At 45.7% G+C, this 19,406-nt stretch overlaps 1 protein-coding gene across 1 annotated transcript; it reads left to right on the forward strand.

Annotated features, from left to right (window-relative positions):
• The first annotated feature begins 5,776 nt into the window (after positions 1-5,776).
• Positions 5,777-8,328, forward strand: HTR1D (5-hydroxytryptamine receptor 1D). Its single transcript, XM_049774904.1, has one exon. It carries the CDS (start codon positions 6,043-6,045, stop codon positions 7,171-7,173), a length of 1,131 nt encoding a protein of 376 aa, XP_049630861.1. The 5' UTR covers positions 5,777-6,042; the 3' UTR covers positions 7,174-8,328.
• Positions 8,329-19,406: the final 11,078 nt, after the last annotated feature.

Genomic DNA, 19,406 nt, shown 5'->3' on the forward strand with positions numbered 1-19,406 from the left:
GAGAAGAAATGGCTGGTAGATGCCCAGGTGGGTTATAGGAAATCCCACCAACTCTGTGAGACTGTGAGATTTACACGGCTTCCTATGAAGCTCCAGACCAGCATTCCTGAGTGAAGCCGACCCTGTCCTTCTGCCCGGCATGCATCCACCAGCCTCCCTCTCTCAGCCTTCCTGAGCCCACGCCTTTCACTTGATGAAGTCACTGGAATGTCTGGAACCCAAAGAGTGACCGCATGGGTTTGTGGACCCGGCATGCCAGTGTTTCATGAGAAGTGATGGCACCTCACTCACCCAGACTGTCTGGAAGGAAGAAAATTCCACACAGTCCAATCAGACTTTTCCATGTGGGAGGGAGACTTCAGCCAGAGGCTTTTAGGGTGGAGTCTGGGCTCCGGGCTGCAGAGGGAACATCATTTTCAGGTCTCATAGTGAGATTCCTAAACCAGCCTTGAGGCTTTTCTTCCTGAATTGGGACAGTGTGGAAAAGGGTGGGAACTGGATCTGGATCTGCTTTTATCACCTCCTGCTGGATGACTTTGGGCAGATGACTTCACCTACCCAGGCCGGTTCATGGTGGGGGACCAGTGTGTTCACCGTCCCCACTGCTAGTTCAGGGTCTGGAAATAACCTGAGCACTATGAGGTGATAATTTGGGAGCAGATATCTAAAGATTGGGTTTCTTGTGCTGGAGAGATGGTGCAAGAAGTAGAACACTTGCCTTTGCTGCTGATTCGATCCCACCCTAGCTTTATTCCCCTGATCATCACATATGGTCCCTGAGCATAGAGGACACCCTGAACACATTCAGGAATAGCCCCAGAGTACCACTGAATGTAGAAAAAAAAAAAGGGGGGGGGTGAAGAACTGGATTTCTTTTTTTGTTTTATTTTTGTTTTTGGGCCACACCTGGTGGCACTCAGGGGTTATTGCTGGCTCTTCACTCAGAAATCACTCCTGGAAGGCTCAGGGGATATATGGGATGCTGGGAATCCAACCTGCGTTCCTTCTGGGTCGACCACATGCAAGGCAAATGCCCTACTGATGTGCTGTGCTACTGCTCCCACCCAGAACTGGATTTCTTTTTTTTTTTTTTTTTGGTTTTTAGTTTTGGGTCACACCCGGCAGTGCTCAGGGGTTACTCCTGGCTCCATGCTCAGAAATCACTCCTGGCAGGCTCAGGGAACCATATGGGATGCCAGGATTCGAACCAATGATCTTCTGCATGAAAGGCAAATGCCATGCCTCCATGCTATCTCTCCGGCCCCAGAACTGGATTTCTTTTTTTTTTTTTTTATGGTTTTTGGGCCACACCCGGTGACGCTCAGGGGTTACTCCTGGCTATGCGCTCAGAAGTCGCTCCTGGCTTGGGGGACCATAATGGATGCCGGGGAATCGAACTGTGGTCTGTCCTAGGCTAGTGCTGGCAAGGCAGACACCTTACCTCTAGTGCCACCACACCAGCCCCAGAACTGGATTTCTTTTTTGTTTTGTTTTGTTTTGGTTTTTGGTTTTTGGGCCACACCGGCATTGCTCAGGGGTGACTCCTGGCTGTCTGCTCAGAAATAGCTCCTGGCAGGCACGGGGGACCATATGGGACGCGGGGATTCGAACCAACCACCTTTGGTCCTGGATTGGCTGCTTGCAAGGCAAACACAGCTGTGCTATCTCTCCGGGCCCTTTTGTTTTGTTTTTTCGGGTCACACCCGTTTGATGCTCAGGGGTTACTCCTGGCTATGCGATCAGAAATTGCCCCTGGCTTGGGGGAACCATATGGGACGCCGGGGGATCGAACCGCGGTCCTTCCTTGGCTAGCGCTTGCAAAGCAGACACCTTATCTCTAGCGCCACCTCTCCGGCCCCAGAACTGGATTTCTTAATTTGAGGTTGTCTTCTCAGAGCTGATACATTTTAGCAATGTTTTTCTTTGCTTTACTTTGCCTTTTTTTTTTTTTTTTTAATGAAAGGGTGGTTTTGGGAACATACCCAGCTGTGTCTTACTCCTGACTCTGCACTCAGGGACAACACTGACATGGCTCAGTTATCCATATGTGGTTCTGGAGATCAATCCTAGGTCAGCAGTATACAAGATAAGCACCCTACCTGCTGTATTGTCTCTCCATCCTTCAAAAAAGGTTACTATTATTTATAAATTTTTTAAATTTAGGTATTTTGGAGGCCACACCTGGCTATGCTCAGAGCTTACTCTTGGCTCTACTCTTAGGTATCACTCCTGGCATTATGGCAAGGCAAGGGCCCTACCTCCTATACTACTTTCCAGTTCCTTTTAAGTACTTTTTTGTTTTGTTTTTGTTTTTGGGTCACACACAGCAGCGCTCAGGGGTTACTCCTGGCTCTGAGCTCAGAAATCATTCCTGGCAGGCACGGTGGATCATATGGGATGCTGGGATTCGAACCACCATCCGCCATGGATAGGTTGCTTGCAAGGCAAATGTCCTACCACTGTGCTATCTCTTCAGCCCCCCTTTTAAGTATTTTCTGTTATTTGGGGCTGTCCTTGGAAGTGCTTAGGAGATACTCCCAGTTCACTACTTGAGAAGAAAACTACATTAAATATTTGGGGCCGAAGCGATAGCACAGCAGTAGGGCATTTGCCTTGCACTTGGCCAACACAGGATGGATTTCAGTTTGATTCCCGACATAACATATGGTCCTCTGAGCCTGCCAGGAGAGATTTCTGAGCGCAGAGCCAGGAGTAACCCATGAGTGTCTCCAGGTGTGACCCAAAAACAAAATAAAAAAAGAAAAAAGAAAGACATAGATTGAACCTTTCTGGCCAGACCTTGAGCTAAGCCAGGGGGAAGGAAAGTGGATGATAATGATTCTTAATACCTCAGCTGTTCTGAGGGGTTCAAAGGCTAGCCTTGCCAGGAACAGTAGAAACGCATAGCCTGGGGGTAGAGTGGCCACTGTTTGTGGGATAAAATCTGAGATTCAAAAAGAGTGAAGGAGTTGCCCAAGGTCATACAGGAAGGCTGAGACAGAACTGGGTTAGACATGATTGCTCCAATTCAAGCTAGACGCTCCCCTGTATTTGCAATACTCCTCAGCATCCCCTTTCCCAGTCACCTCCTGATCCTTAATTCCCTTCCCTACCTTTGCTCTCTGCCCTCTGTCCAGTAGTCATTTTGCCATCCTCTGACCTCTGTACCATGGCTCTTATATTTCCAGATACCAGGAAAGCACCCCTGACAACTTCAACTCTTCTTTTTTTTTTTTTGTTTGTTTGTTTTTTTGTTTTGGGGCCACACCCGTTTGACGCTCAGGGGTTACTCCTGACTATGTGCTCAGGAATCACCCCTGGCTTGGGGGGACCATATGGGACGCCGGGGGATCGAACCGTGGTCCGTTCCTTGGCTAGCGCTTGTAAGGCAGACACCTTACCTCTAGCGCCACCTTCCCGGCCCCTCAACTCTTCTTTTTAATATAGTTTCCCAGTGGGACTTTCTGCATCCCCTAAAATGATATGGCAGTGATTGATGAAATGTTGTTCAAAATAAATCTACTTTAAAATGTTGGGCCGGGCGGTGGCGCTGGAGGTAAGGTGCCTGCCTTACCTGCGCTAGCCTTGGAAGGACCGAGGTTCGATCCCCCGGCATCCCATATGGTCCCCCAAGCCAGGAGCGACTTCTGAGCGCATGCATAGCCAGGAGTAACCCCTGAGCATCACAGGGTATGGCCCAAAAACAAAAAAATAAAAAATAAAAAAAATAAAAAAAATAAAATGTACACACTGGGAAGAGAGAAATAGTACCGCAGGGAGGGCACATGCCTTGCCTTGCATAGAACCACCCAGTTCTATCCCTAGCATTCCATATTGTCCACTGCACACTGCCAGAAATGATTCCTAGTGCAGAGCCAGAAGTAATCTCTGAGCACTGCCAAATGTTTTTTTAAGTAAAAAGTAGAAAACTATTTAATATCTAATTATAAAAAACAACTTTTAAAAAAATGTGGTAAAGAAATGGCCTAAAGGATTAGATGTGTGTTTTACACATGGGAACCTCAGGTTTGTTTTTGTTTGGGTTTTGTTTTGTTTTGTTTTGTTTTTTGGTTTTTGGGCCACACCCGGTGATGCTCAGGGGTTACTCCTGGCTGTCTGCTCAGAAATAGCTCCTGGCAGGCACAGGGGACCATATGGGACACCGGGATTCGAACCAACCACCTTTGGTCCTGGATCGGCTGCTTGCAAGGCAAACGCCGCTGTGCTATCTCTTTGGGCAGAATTTTAATTTTGTTTGGAAAATTGAATGGATTTTCTGGATTTTATTCCACCCCCTTTTGTTATGAAGGGTTGATTGGGCTGTACCTGGCAATGCTACACCTCCCAGCTCTGTGCTTTGAGCTCACTCCTGAAGTTTCTCAGGAGATAATGCATTGTCAGAAAGCAAATCCAGACCTCCTACATGTAAAACAGTCTCTCAGCTTTGCCTCTGCCTCCTTCTTCATTTTGTTTTGTTTTCTCTTGTTACCACACATGGCAGTGCTCAGGGTTTATTCCAGGAAGCTCTGCACTCAGGAAAAGGTTACTGGCAGGCTTGGGGGACCATATGATATGATGGTCCTGGGAACCATGGACCTTGTTCCATGATTCCATATGATGGAACCTGGGATAGAATCTATGATAGTTTGCAGGCAAGTGCCCTATAAACTGTATTCTCTCTGACCCTACTTATCACTCCCTTTAAAAAAAAAAAAGGCAAAAACAAAACAACAACTACTTTCTTAAAAAGATAGGCGAGTTTTAGTTGAGTTGGATTTGGAGTTTGTGTTTTAGAGTCATGCATGCTAACTCTAGGAAACTTGAACATTTTTTATGACTGGAAGAAAAGTCTACTCCTCCTTCTCTACTTCCTGGAAATTTATACTGTAAAATTTTTCTGGTAACCATTTCCCCCCAATACTGTGTATCTTTGTTTTTATGATTGATAACAACAGAATACTTTTTCTGATTCACCACTGACAGAGCCAATTCCTGTTCTCAAAACAAGCCTCTGACACTTGCAATAGCTCTGATACTTTGTCACCTCTGGGAATTGAGGCGGTAGGGGACACTGGACTCCCTGTGTCCTCCTGACTCTGGAGAATGCTGGGTATCAATGCACCCTGTCAGCATTAAGCAATAGCCTTTAAATCTTTGAGTTAATCTCATGTGTCTAAATTGTCCTCTAGAGCCTAATTCTTTTCATCTCTTTTTAATCTCAGAGCTGCTGGACAAGGGCCCCTCCTGATGAGCCCAGAATGATCTGTTTGTGTCGCCTTCTCTTGGCCCATGCATTCTTTGAGTCTTAGTAACTGGAATGTGCTGTCTGTTCAGACTCAGAATGATCGGTGGGATTTCACGATGTGTCACAATAAACCTGGAAAAACCCACACTGCTTCTCTGAATCAACTGGAACTTCTCAGTGTCCTGAGAATTAAGATCTCCTGGAAGTCAATGTGATAGCTGGAATCTTTTCTGCATGGAATAAGGGGGAGATTCTAAAGTTCTCATTAAGCACATTTCTATTTCAAGCTTTGGAAGAAGCCAAAATACCAAAGGAAAGAGTTCCTAGAGCACAAACTGTACTGATAAATGATAAATGCCTAACAAATTCGACATCATCCACTGGGCTTGATCTTCTGTGGAAAGTTCCAGAATAGCATGATGTCTTCTGATTCATCTGATTTAGGACATACCTTCTTCTTCCAGCAATTGGTCACTTTAGTATTCTGTAAATAGTTAAGTTGAGGCTGGAAAGATAGTATATGAGTTAAGGCACTTGCACTTGCCTAGTTTGATTCTCAGGCTCCCAGAGCCCCAACTAGGGGTCACCCTTGAGCACAAAACCAGGAATAGCTCCTGAGCACCACGAATGTGGCACAAAAACAAAATAATAAAATTTACTCACTGCCTCATCACTGTAGTCTATCAAATGACTCCAACCAGTGGGTAAAGAAAGGATGACTTTGCTCTCCGGACAGGACTGTTGTGAAAGAAGGATATGTGTTTGTGCAAGTCTTTGGGGTGAGAGAACCACCTAGAATGTCCCTGCCAAACCAGTCCACAGAAGGCCTCCCAGAGGCTTCCAACAAATCTCTCAGCACTAAGGGAACTCCCGAGGCTTGGGATCCAAGGACCCTCCAGGCCCTCCAGATCTCTCTTGCTGTGGTTCTATCCATCATCACATTGGCCACAGTCCTGTCCAATGCCTTTGTGCTTACTACCATCTTCCTCACCAGGAAGCTCCATACCCCTGCCAACTATCTCATTGGTTCCCTCGCCACAACTGACCTCTTAGTTTCCATCTTGGTTATGCCCATCAGCATAGCCTATACCACCACCGGCACTTGGAGCTTTGGTCAAATCCTGTGTGACATCTGGCTATCTTCTGATATTACGTGCTGTACAGCCTCCATCCTACATCTCTGTGTCATTGCTCTGGACAGGTATTGGGCCATCACCGATGCCCTGGAGTATAGTAAGCGCCGGACTGCAGGCCATGCAGCTGCCATGATCGCCGTGGTCTGGATTATCTCCATCTGCATTTCTATTCCTCCCCTCTTCTGGAGGCAGGCCAAAGCTCACGAAGAGATCTCTGACTGTCTGGTGAACACCTCTCAGATCTCCTACACCATCTACTCCACATGCGGGGCCTTCTACATCCCGTCTGTGTTGCTCATCATCCTCTATGGCCGTATCTACATGGCTGTCCGGAACCGCATCCTGAATCCACCATCACTCTACGGGAAGCGCTTCACCACTGCCCAGCTCATTACTGGCTCGGCAGGCTCCTCGCTCTGCTCACTCCACTCCAGCCTTCATGAGGGTCACTCCCATTCTGCTGGCTCCCCTCTCTTTTTCAACCATGTGAAGATCAAACTAGCTGATAGCGTCCTGGAGCGCAAGAGAATTTCGGCTGCACGTGAGAGGAAAGCCACTAAAACACTGGGCATCATCCTGGGGGCCTTTATCGTCTGCTGGTTGCCCTTCTTTGTGGTATCCCTGGTCCTCCCCATTTGTAGGGACTCCTGCTGGATCCACCCAGCTCTTTTTGACTTTTTCACCTGGCTAGGCTATTTAAATTCCCTTATCAATCCTATAATCTATACTGTGTTTAATGAAGAATTTCGACAAGCCTTCCAGAAGATGATTCATTTCCGGAAAGTTTCCTAATATTATTTGGTGGTGACTTTTAGATTTTTTGTCCTGTCATTCATTGAGATTTATCTTTTCTTTTCTTTTTCTTTTCTTTTTTTTTTTTTTTTTTTGTTTTTTGGTTTTGGGCTTGTGATTTTATTTTTTACTTTTCTTGATATTTGGATTAATCCCAATATTTTATTGGGTTTGGTTTCAGTCAATGGAATTATTTAGCATTATTTTTCTCACTGTCTTCTTGACCTTTGAGCCACCAAAAGTTGAGCTGCTGTGTGAAAGGGGACAAGAGGCAGATTCTTCTTGATCCATCATGTTGGAAGAAATGTGATCCACAAAATAGGCTATTGATGTTCTTTCATACAGGAGACTGTATAGAAAAATCTTAACTCGTAGAAGAGGTTTCCTGATCTACCTAAATTCTATATAGAGCTCAAAGGATTGTAGATGAGAATAAAATGGCCTAAAATGGGCTAAAAGAGTATATGAGGGCTGGAGTGATAGCACATCAGGGCATTTGTTTTGCACCTGGCTGACCTAGGACCAATCCGGGTTCCTATTTGGTGCCCCAAATCTGCTAGGAGTGATTTCTGAGCACAGACCCGGAGTAACCCCTGTGTGCCACCAGGTATGGCCAAACTCCACTCCCAAAATAAAAGATAATGTGGAATCAGGATGGAGGGATCTCAGGTCCATGCAGCACCTTAATTACAAAATAGCACCCAGTATTATTTTTTTCCTTAGTCATTTCTTGAATGAAATATCTCCATGAGATTCATGAGAGATGCAGTATTGGAGATGCCAACAAATTAGAGTGACAGAGATTGAGAACATGAGGCGGGGAGTGGGCCAGATCCACTATCCTGACTCTTTCTTCTACCCCAATATCTCTGCATCATCTTAATGTGCTAAAACCACATTTAAGAAACCTGGGGTCTATCCCCAGTGGCATGCACACACATACCACCATCACTCTCATTAAAACAAACTGACAAACTTGAACTTGCCAACTTTGAATGGAGCATCATTCTGAGGTATTTATTGTTGTTGCTGTTGTTATTGTTGTTGTTTTTAGGATTTTTTTTACATAGTATTCTCATTTGAAATTTTAAGATGTTGGGTGTTGTCAATTAAAAGCATGGAATGTCATGATCAATAAAGTCTTTGAGTAGTTATTCTCTCTCTTCTTGGATGCATTTTTTTTTGGTTTTTCAGGCCACACCCGTTTGATGCTCAGGGGTTACTCCTGGCTAAGTGCTCAGAAATTGCCCCTGGCTTGGGGGGACCATATGGGACACCCGGGGGATCGAACCGCGGTCCTTCCTTGGCTAGCGCTGGCAAGGCAGACACCTTACCTCTAGCGCCACCTTGCCCGCCCCTGGATGCAATTTTTTTATTATTTAATTCCATCCTTAGCAACTTAGGCCCTGGACCAGGCATTTTTCATCTTATAGAGACTTCTACCACTAAGAGCCAGTGATTCTGAGGGTCTGCTGCCTCTGTTCAGATTCAAGTACTACCAATTTCAGGCTGCTTAAACTTGGACATACCTCTTCATACCTCTGCCTTCATTTACTCAATGGTGAAACGGGGCTAATAGCAGGTGTGTTTTAATTTTACATTTTAACGCAGTCCTTGACTCAAGAGCTCTCATCATTTTAGATAAAGAAAAATAAAAATAGGACCAAAGAGTTGGCTTAAAGGACTGGAGCACATGTTTTGCATGTGGGAACTGCAGATTGCATCTCCACACCACATGCATTTCCAAGAGTGACCCCCAAGCTGGGGTGTGGCTCCCATCATTGCCAGGTATAGCTTCCAAACCAAAGCATGCCTGCACATGCATATGCCACTATTTATTGATTGTCTACAATGTTGCTTGTTTCTATTTCGTATTTGCTATTCCTCCTCATTTTTACAGATGCAGTGAAGAAAGTTCCCAATGGTCGGGCAAGTCTTCACCAAGAAGACACATTAGCAGACTCCCAAATGATGAACCTTTGTGGAATGAAAGACTTAGATGAAAGATGATGAGGAAAGAGAAGGGGAAGAAGGATGGGAAGGATGGTCAAGCCAGGTAGAGAAAAGAGCAGGACGTAGGAGGCCTCTGGGCACTGTGAGAAGGAAGGGGAGCCAGGAATATGGGGTATCAGAGAAGGAGGTGAAGAAGGAATGTCAGGTTTGGGCTGAGAATGCCCAGAGAAGTCTTGTGCTCTCTTTGAAGTTTTGGCTGAGCCTTTCCCAGTGAGGTCCAGAGTGATTTGCATTAGAAACCCCCAAGGAGGGTCGGAGAGTTAGCATGGAGGTAAGGCATTTGCCTTTCATGCAGAAGGTCATCATTTCGAATCCCGATGTCCCATATGGTCCCCCGTGCCTGCCAGGAGCAGTTTCTGAGCATGGAGCCAGGAGTATCCCCTGAGCACTGCTGGGTGTGACCCAAAAACCACACACACACATAAAAAAGAAACTCCCAAGGAACTTATTATTGTTTTCCTTCTCTCCTGAGCTCAGGCCCCCTGAATCAGAATCACCAGCAGTGAGGCCCAGGAGTCTAAAACTTAAAGTCTCTTTCTCCCTTCCTTCACTAGTGATTTCTATGTCTAATATTTGGAATTAATGGGGCCAGAGCAATAGCACAATGATAGGATGTTTGCCTTGCATGAAGCCATCCCAGGATGGACCCGGGTTTGATCCTCCTTACCTCGGATGGTCCCTCAAGTCAGCTGGAAGCAATTTCTGAGCACAGAGCTGGAAGTAACTCCTAAGCACTACTGGGGGTGTGGCCCAAAACCACCATCCCCCCCCCAAAAAAAAAAACCCACACAGATATTTGTAATTATTGCTTTACTGTCTTTCTCAGTATTTTGTTCTTTTTCAACTGAGTCCAGGGGCCGTTGGACACAGTCATCACTCTCCTCTATGACTCCTGTGCCTTTCTTCACTGGCTTTGAGTTATTTTTCTAATTTCAGAAATTCTAAGAATTAGAGATTAGACAGGGGACAATGTGCAGAGTGGCTTTTTATGCAATCATTATAGAAAAGACTTTGAAGTCTGAAATACCCAGAGTTGTATCTCACTCCTACCATTTGGATTCTGCAGAAAGTCCCCTGGTTTTTCTGTGTTCCGTTTCTTCAAATGTACATGGGGTTCTCAGTGTCTTAGCCATTAGGTTTTCATGAGGACTAAATGAGAGGATGATGGTAAAATGTTTCACATAGTGCCTGGCATGTGATTGCTCAGGAAAATACCATCTATTACTACTCAAGAGCTTTGACCCATTTATAAAAGGAGACATTCAAATTCTGCTTCCTCAGAGTCCTTTTCCTGACCATCTGGAATAAAAATTAGCTAACTTTGTAAAAGACATTGAGGTCCAGAGAGAGGGTCAGTCTCTGGAATGCATGCTGTGTGTACAGGAAGTCCACTCAGGTTTTATTCCTGATACCACGTTGTCCCCTGAGCATCAAAAAATGACCTCTGAACATAGAGCCAGGTAGAGCTTGGGCACCGTCAGATGTGACCCAAAGCAGAACAAACAAACAAACAAGGGGACATCCTTATTGGGTGAGAGAAACAGCTGTATGCATTGGAGCACATGCTTTGCATGCAGGCTTGATCCTGGCACCATGTGGTCCCCTGAGCACTTCCAGGAATGACCCCCAAATGCTTAACTGGGCATAGTGCCTGAGCACTTTCAGTTGTAGCCCAAAAACAAATGTAAAAAAAAGGAAGATGAATGTTATTGAAATATATACATTCCATCCAAGACACCTAATACCCTAGGCGTGCAGCATTCCCAGATTGTATCTCCACAATCACTGTTCCTCTTCCCAGAATGAAACATTGCACTCTTTGTCCATTGCTCCTCTGCCTACCTCGCCCTAAGCAATAATCATCTTTCTCCATATCTATATTTTGCACAAATGGAGCTATACAATAAGTGGTCCTGGCACATAGTTGACAATAATAATCATTTGAGTAAATAAGTGCATGGGCGAATAGAATTTTATTTCCAAGTTTATAAATTAATTCTCTCCATGTAATTGGTTTTAACACTTTAATTTATTTTTAGTTTTAGGGGGTCATACAGAGTGGTGCTCAGAGATTCTCCTGTCCCTGTACTTAGGGATCTCTGTTGGCAGCTCTCAGGGGACCACATGTAGTATCAAGGACTTAGCCAGGGTTAGCTTTAAGCAAGGCAAATGCTTTAATCCCTCTGCTAACTCTCTGACCCACTGGCTTTAGCCTTTTAAAGGAAACTGATAGGCCCTGGAGCTGAAACTTCACAAATGGGGAGATTTGGTGCCAGACAGTTCTCTGTGAAACCAGAAATAGTTCTATCATAGATGCTCATCAAGAGATGAGCATGGAAGTGGGTGACCCAAGTATCCCCCAAGGAAAAGGGATTGAACCTGACCCTCTTAGATAGCACTGAGTCCCGACCCATTGTCCTTCATTTCTGTTGTCAACCTCCCCCACTATCCTTACAGCATGCCAAAGGAGAGGCCAGTTTAGGACATGCCAAACTTTTTATATCTATGTTACCCAGAAGCTATCCCCTTGGCTCAAACACCTGCAGAAATGCACACCACTAGTTAAGCCAAAATCATTTGCTTTGAACACAGAGGGAAACTGCACGAGGGAGCTTTTACCTCTCCCTTCCTCTTCCACATACTGGCCATGCTCTTAATTCTTTCGAACTTAGTCACAGACCCACAGTTCAGGGTCCACCATGCTGAAAGGGTCCTGTCTAATTTCTGATAAACACAGTATGGGACATACTGTAGTGGGGCTCCCATTGCAGCCACTTCTGCTGCCTGACTCACAACACACCAGACCTACTCAAATGACAACATGTTTAGTGCCAGGTATGGCGATAAGGCCATTTCCTTTACGAAGGAGTAACAGAACGCAGTTCCAGTGAGTGGAATTAAGGAGGAAGAATGAGGGTTCAGATCTAGTTGGTATTAGGAGCTTCTCTGGATGAGAGCATTTTGGTGTTAAAATTGAAAATGTCAGGAGGAGCAGTAATATAATAAGCAAGTAAGTTACTTGTCTTTTATATAGCTGGCCTAGGTTTGATCTCCAGGCACCACCAGGAATGACCCCTGAGCACAGAGCCAAGAGTAAGTCCTGAGTGTATTCTCTCCACCCCTCACCAAAATAACAAAGGTGCCAGGAATACCAGGACAAACTGATCATGAACAGTGTAAATAAAAGTCAGTTGAGGACTTTTTTTTTTTTGCATCAGAGAAACTTTATTAGTCCACCACAGTTCAACTTAAACTCAGGGGTCTCAAACTTGTGGCCCGAGGGCCACAAACAGCCCTCCGTACAACATTTTGTGGTCCTGCCCTAGAGGAATCTATTTTTGTTTTGTTTTGTTTTAGTTGTTTGGGTCACATCCCCCAATGTTCAAGGCTTACGACTGACTTTGCACTCAAGAATCACCCCGACTTTGCCTCCTGCGGCCCACAGGTAAATTGAGTTACAGAGATAAAGGAGAAGGTCGACAGGAGCAGTCTCAAATTGAGGACTTTGGGAAAATACTCAGGATACTACAAGAAAAAAGTTGTGGGGCCGGAGAGATAGCATGGAGGTAAGGCGTTTGCCTTTCATGCAGAAGGACCGTGGTCTGAATCCTGGCATCCTATATGGTCCCCTGTGCCTGCCAGGGGCGATTTCTGAGCATGGAGCCAGAAGTAGCCCCTGAGCGCTGCCGGGTATGACCCCCAAAAAAAAAAGAAAAAAAAGAGTTGTGCCAGAAAAATCAAGGTTCTTGCTTTGGCGCAGTCCTGAGGATGGGAAGCTTGTGTGACCAGACTGATCCTGCAGAGATAGATGCACAGCAGATGCCCTGAGGAGGGCAGAGTGGAAAGTCTGGTTCCTTAACTACATGACTGACACACCTAAGCTTCCCTGGCACAGACTCTCAGACTTCTTACTAGGCAAAGGGTAACCATTCTGATGGCTTTATGCTGACACTTACATTTTTTTTTAGGAGTATCTCACACCTTGCTGTGCTTAGGGCCTACTTCTGGCTCTGCATTCAGGGATCAAACCTGGTGGGGCCCTGGGGATCAAACCCTGGTTGATCATATGCAAGGCAATCACCCTACCCTCTGTACTATCTCTCTTGCCCCTAGATTTTTCTGTTACTTACTGCATTATGCCTCTTAACTGAGCCCAGGAAGGCACATGGTTCTCTCCCACAACCTGGTCCTGAGTCAATTGTGCAAGGGCCAGGCTGAGTGGCAGTAAAGTTGGGCCACATGAGTTATTTTCTCAGACTGACACAAGTTCCAGGCCATGGGTAGAGAAATGGGGACAGAGGATTTTTCGGGGTGAGCCAGAAAATGACCAACAGCTTATAAATGCTGGATGCTTTAAAAGGTGATGGAAAAAAAAAAGGTGATAGGAGCAGGTGAGACAGGGCACTGGCCTTGCATGCAGCTAACTCTGGTTCAAGCCCAGGCACCACAATTGGTTGTAAGAGTGATCCCTCGGGGGGCTGGAGAGATAGCATGGAGGTAGGGCGTTTGCCTTGCATGCAGAAGGATGGTGGTTCAAATCCCAGCATCCCATATGGTCCCCCAAGCCTGCCAGGAGTGATTCTGAGCATAGAGCAAGAGTAACCCCTGAGCACTGCCAGGTGTAACCCCCAAAAAAAATTAATAAATAAAAATAAAAGAGTGATCTCTGGGGCCAAAGAGATAGCACAGTGGTAGAATGTTTGCCTTGCAGGTGGCTGACACAGGACAGAAGATGGTTCAATTCCTGGCATATCATATGGTCCCCTGAGCCTGCCAGGAGCAATTTCTGAACAAAAGTCTGGAGTAACCCCCAAGTGCAACTGGGTATAACCAAAAAAAAAGAGTAATCCTTGAGCACAGAGCCAGGAATAAGCTCAAGAACCATTAAGTGTGCCCTTTCTCCAAACACACACACACACACACACACACACACACACACACACACACACACATACACACACTATAAGGATGGGTGACAGGAATATGGGATCAGTGGTAGAGCATTTGCCTTGCATGTGTGAGGTTTGGTTCTTGGCACTACATGGTTCCCCAAGCACTATTAGCAGCAACCCTGAGCACAAACTAGCCCTCGAGCATCAGAGCTGTGGCAACAAGAACATTCCCAAATAAGACAAAAGGTGCCCAGTTGTTTCTGATGTGACACAAGCCCTGGTTGGCACCTGCTTAGTGGCAGGGGAATGGGGGCTCAGAGTGGTGACTTAGCTGAGGTCACACTCACACCATGTAGATGAGTTTTGATGCATTTTACTTGATTTTTGTTGTTGTTGGTTTTTTTTTTGTTTTTTTGTTTTGTTTTGTTTTGTTTTGGTTTGGTTTTTGGGCCACACCCAGCATTGCTCAGGGGTTACTCCTGGCTGTCTGCTCAGAAATAGCTCCTGGCAGGCACGGGGAACCATATGGGATACCGGGATTCGAACCAATCACCTTTGGTCCTGGATCGGCTGCTTGCAAATCAAACACTGCTGTGCTATCTCTCCAGGCCCTTGATTTTTGTTTTTTTTTTTTACACCAAGTTTAAAATCTAGGTCTTTCCTTCCCAAAGTGTGCAGCTCTTTCTCCCCTACAGGGCCTGGTTGGCCTCATCACCAAGGTTGATACCTTTTGGGGCATTCTTGGTTGCAGGAAGACCAATGTCCACAAGAAACACCAGTCCATCATGACCCAGTACTGACTGTTCTGCCTCCTGGCCTAAATCTGGTTTCTAGTAACTTCAATCCACCCATCATTTTCATCCTTCTCTTCTAAATCCTGGAAGCCAGGTCTATACCCCATACACTACCTGCACCTCAGGCTTTCACAGACTCTCACAAACTCTCAGTCTCAAGTCGGGGCCGGAAAGATAGCATGGAGGTAAGGCATTTGCCTTTCATGCAGAAGGTCATTGGTTCAAATTCCGGTGTCCCATATGGTCCCCCAAGCCTGCCAGGAGCGATTTCTGAGCGTAGAACCCCTGAGCACTGCCAGGTATGACCCCTAAACAAAAACAAAACAAAACAAAAAAGTCTCACTGGTCTGGTCTTTTTTCTCTCAACAGTGCAAAAAGAAACCTGGGAATGTTGGGTCAAAGCGATCCTCCAGCGAATAAGATGCTTGCTTTGAGGTGGCTGGTCTGGGTTCAATCCCCAGTGCCTTATATGGTCCTGCAGACTCCACTAGGAGTGATCCCTGAGTGCAGAGCCAAAAGTAAGTCCTGAGCACTGCTGGGTGTGTCCCCTAAACAAAACAATCTGGGAACCCTGCTTCTATTCACATGTCTGTCTTTTAAAACAGCTGCACTCTCCCCCACACAACCCTGATCTTCTGTATGCAGGAAGGAAGTTACGGGTGATAGTGATTGAGATTTTCATTGACTAAACGTTCATTTCTTCCTGTGTAGGTTCCCACACTTCATTTTACAAATTAGGCAGTTTCAGGGCCGAAAAGATAGCATGGAGGTAGTGTGTTTGCCTTGCATGCAGAAGGACAGTGGTTCGAATCCTGGAATCCCATATGGTCCTCCGAGCCTGCCAGGAGTGATTTCTGAGCATAGAGCCAGGAGTAACCCCTGAGTGCTGCTGGGTGTGATCCAAAACAAACAAACAAACAAAAATTAGGCAGTTTCTAAATTTAAATTCTCACCATCTACTGGCTCTCCCAGCTCTGCAAGAGTCTTATAGGAAATACATCCACACCATTCAAGAACAGTCATAGCTGCCAGGGTTGGAGCCCATGTCAACCTTCTCCAGAACTCCACTGCCGGGCCCGGAGAGATAGCGCAGCGGCATTTGCCTTGCAAGCAGCCGATCCAGGACCAAAGGTGGTTGATTCGAATCCCCGTGTCCCATATGGTCCCCCGTGCCTGCCAGGAGCTATTTCTGAGCAGACAGCCAGGAGTAACCCCTGAGCATCGCCAGGTGTGGCCCAAAAACAACCACCACCACAACAACAAAAACAAACAAACAAACAAAAAAACAAAACAAACAAACAAAAAAACAAAACAAAAAAAAAAGAACTCCACTGCCATGGGACACCTTCTTCAGTTCCCTCCCTCTCCTAATTAGTCAGGATTCTCTAGAGAAGTGAAATCAAAAGAACTTACACCTATAAGGATTATTTATTTCAAGGAATTGTTTATCCAATCTTGGTGGCATAAAGCAGTCAACTCATCTGATGTCTGATCACAAGTTGTTACTTTGAAATGAATGTTGGCACATGGAAATCCCCTCTTGCTCCCTGACAGCCCATGTCACTCTGACCTATGGATCTCTTTTCAAACCAGGAACTCTACAGGGATTTTCCCTAATCTTCGTCCTTGATACCTGGCATATAGCCAGTGCCCAATTAATAACAATAGCTAGCATTTATTGAGTTCTTGCTGTGTACCCATGCAGGCACTGCCCTAAGCCTTTTATGAACCATAACTCATTTAACCTGCCTCATGTGGGTCCTATTATTATCCCTCAGATAAGGAGCGGAAACTCCTAAGAAGTTAAATGGTTTTCCCAGTGTCATGCTGCTAGTAAATGAGGGAGCCCAGAATCACAGCTACACCACAGTTACACCACTCTCTTAACAAGAGTGGATGTCAGGGCTGAAGGTCAGGGTTGGAGGGCACCTGGCTGGGAGGAGCACGATAGGGTAATGAGAAAATGCACAGGGTTGGGAAGAAGGCGGCCTTGACAACCTGTCCCAGCTTTTTATTTTCTCTGTGCCTTAGAAGAGACTTTGTCTTAGAAGAGACTTTTGTTTTATGTACAATGTAGAAGCCACTAATGCCAGCCTCATGGTGGCAGGGTGGGTGGGGAGGTCTTGTGCTATATTCTCTATAGCATCAAAACTAGGGGAGATTATTAAGTAAAATCACAGTTTATTATGGTTTATTCATAGCCTACACAGGCTAGTAGTTGATTTAGAGGTGTTTTCTAAATCTTCACATCAGTCCTAGGAGAAGTTTGTTTCCTTACCTCCCACTTCTGTTTTGACTCTGCAATTCTAGGGTGCATGTGATAAAAAAAACAAAAGCCAGTCTTTAATTGTTTGAGAGCACATCCAGTAGTGCTCCAGTTACTCCTGGCTCAGTGTTTAAGTATCACTCCTCAGCAGTACTCAGAGATTAAACCCAGGTCTCTTAGAACCCAGTCCTAGAACTAACTCCCTGCCCCTTTTTTAATTTTGTCTTTAAACAATTTAAATTGCTTTATTGTGTATGCTATTTGGGGACTGTGAGGGGCTCCCTACCAATGCTCAGAGGGTCTGGTGGTCATTCCCACCAGACTAGTTGTATCTGGACAACTCGTCACATCACTCCGTGCTCAGATCTGGTGATGCAATACTGCTTGCAGGTCCAGTGAGGCTGGAGGTCTCCCAGACTACCATTGCAGTACTCATAAGACTGTGCACTGTGGGGCCCAGAGAGATAGCACAGCGGCGTTTGCCTTGCAAGCAGCCGATCCAGAACCAAAGGTGGTTGGTTCGAATCCCGGTGTCCCATATGGTCCCCCGTGCCTGCCAGGAGCTATTTCTGAGCAGACAGCCAGGAGTAACCCCTGAGCACCACTGGGTGTGACCCAAAAACAAAAACAAAAACAAAAAGACGGTGCACTGTGAGGAATTGAACTCAAGACCTTGTGGAGCAAGTGCTCCAGTCCTTTGAGTTATCTCCTGGATATCCTTATGGGTTTTCTTGATTTTGTTTTGCAATGTTGGAGATCAACACCAGGGCCTAACTCATGTAAGACAAATGCTCTACTGTGGAATCACACCCCTTTCCCCCTTCCCTTCCCCTCTTTTATAGATGAGGAAATGGAACACAAATGAGAGTCACCATCCCAGGCTAAATATTGCAAAGCCAATATTTCAAAATAATATTTCTGTTCCAGAAATTACAAACTCAAGAAACTGTCAGAACCCGTCCTAACTGGGAAGTGTAGATTGGCGTGATGAAATCGCCAATCTTGAAGTGTTCTGAAGTGTTCTGAAGTGGGGACTCTGAGCACACACTTATGCCCCTCCTGGAGGTGACAGTCACTGCCTCTCTACGCCTGACTTGGTCCCTGCAGAAATATGCTGGCTATGCTAATTTGGTTCCTTCCTTCCTTCCTTCCTTCCTTCCTTCCTTCCTTCCTTCCTTCCTTCCTTCCTTCCTTCCTTCCTTCCTTCCTTCCTTCCTTCCTTCCTTCCTTCCTTCCTTCCTTCCTTCCTTCCTTCCTTCCTTCTTCCTTCCTTCCTTCCTTCCGTGTTTCTGTTTTTCAGTGCTAGGGAGTGAGTCTACCCCTATCGAAGCCTCATCCCCATCCCCTTGCTGATTTTGAAACTTTGTAATTTTGGATTTTCTGAGTAGTCCTTTGTGTTAAAATCTTATATCTAATTTTTTGTTTGTTTTGTTTTTGGGTTACACCCGGCATCGCTCAGGGGTTACTCCTGGCTCTATGCTCAGAAATCGCCCCTGGCAGGCACAGGGGACCATATGGAAAACCAGGATTCGAACCACCGTCCTCCTGTATGAAAGGCAAACGCCTTACCTCCATGCTATCTCTCCGGCACCTTATATTTAATTTATTACAAAAAAAAAAAAAAAAAAAGAGCCAGAGAAGTGGCTCAAAAGGCTAGAGCACACCAGATGGTCTCCTGAGCATCACAGGCAGCAAGCACCAAGCTGAAAGGAATACCAGGGTACTACTGGGTGCAGCCTAAAACATAAAATACAGTAAAATATATAAAATAAAATAAACCAAAGCCAAACAAAAACCAACACGAATTATTAAAAGTATAAAACAAACCTGTGAGTCAGATTTGACCTGGGGCTATGAGTCAACTACCTCTAATCCTTCCCTACTATTGGCTAATCTCAGGAGCACGTATGACAGTTGGATGCTGCAAAGAGCTCAGTTTATCTGAAGAGCAAAGTGCACAAACAGATCATCGAGCCAGACAGTGTCTCACTTTGTCAGTCCCCTGCCCCCATCCTATGCCCTGCCCCTCTGCTCCCTCCCTCAGGAGCTGTGTTTGCGGGGCCACTGCCATTGGCCACAGGCATGTAGTCCTCTGCATCTGGGAGTCAGAGGGCAGTGTATACACTCCTCTCACCAGAACCCAGTTCCTACACAGGGGGAGGAGGAGGCACACTATGAGCCACACTTCTTAGTCAGGGCTACTCCTGTTCTATACTGGGCAGTGGGGGCTTACTGCTGGCTGTATTTGGGCCATCTTATGGTACCAGG

This window comes from Suncus etruscus, chromosome 6 (genome assembly GCF_024139225.1).
Source record: "Suncus etruscus isolate mSunEtr1 chromosome 6, mSunEtr1.pri.cur, whole genome shotgun sequence".
Taxonomy (NCBI): domain Eukaryota; kingdom Metazoa; phylum Chordata; class Mammalia; order Eulipotyphla; family Soricidae; genus Suncus; species Suncus etruscus.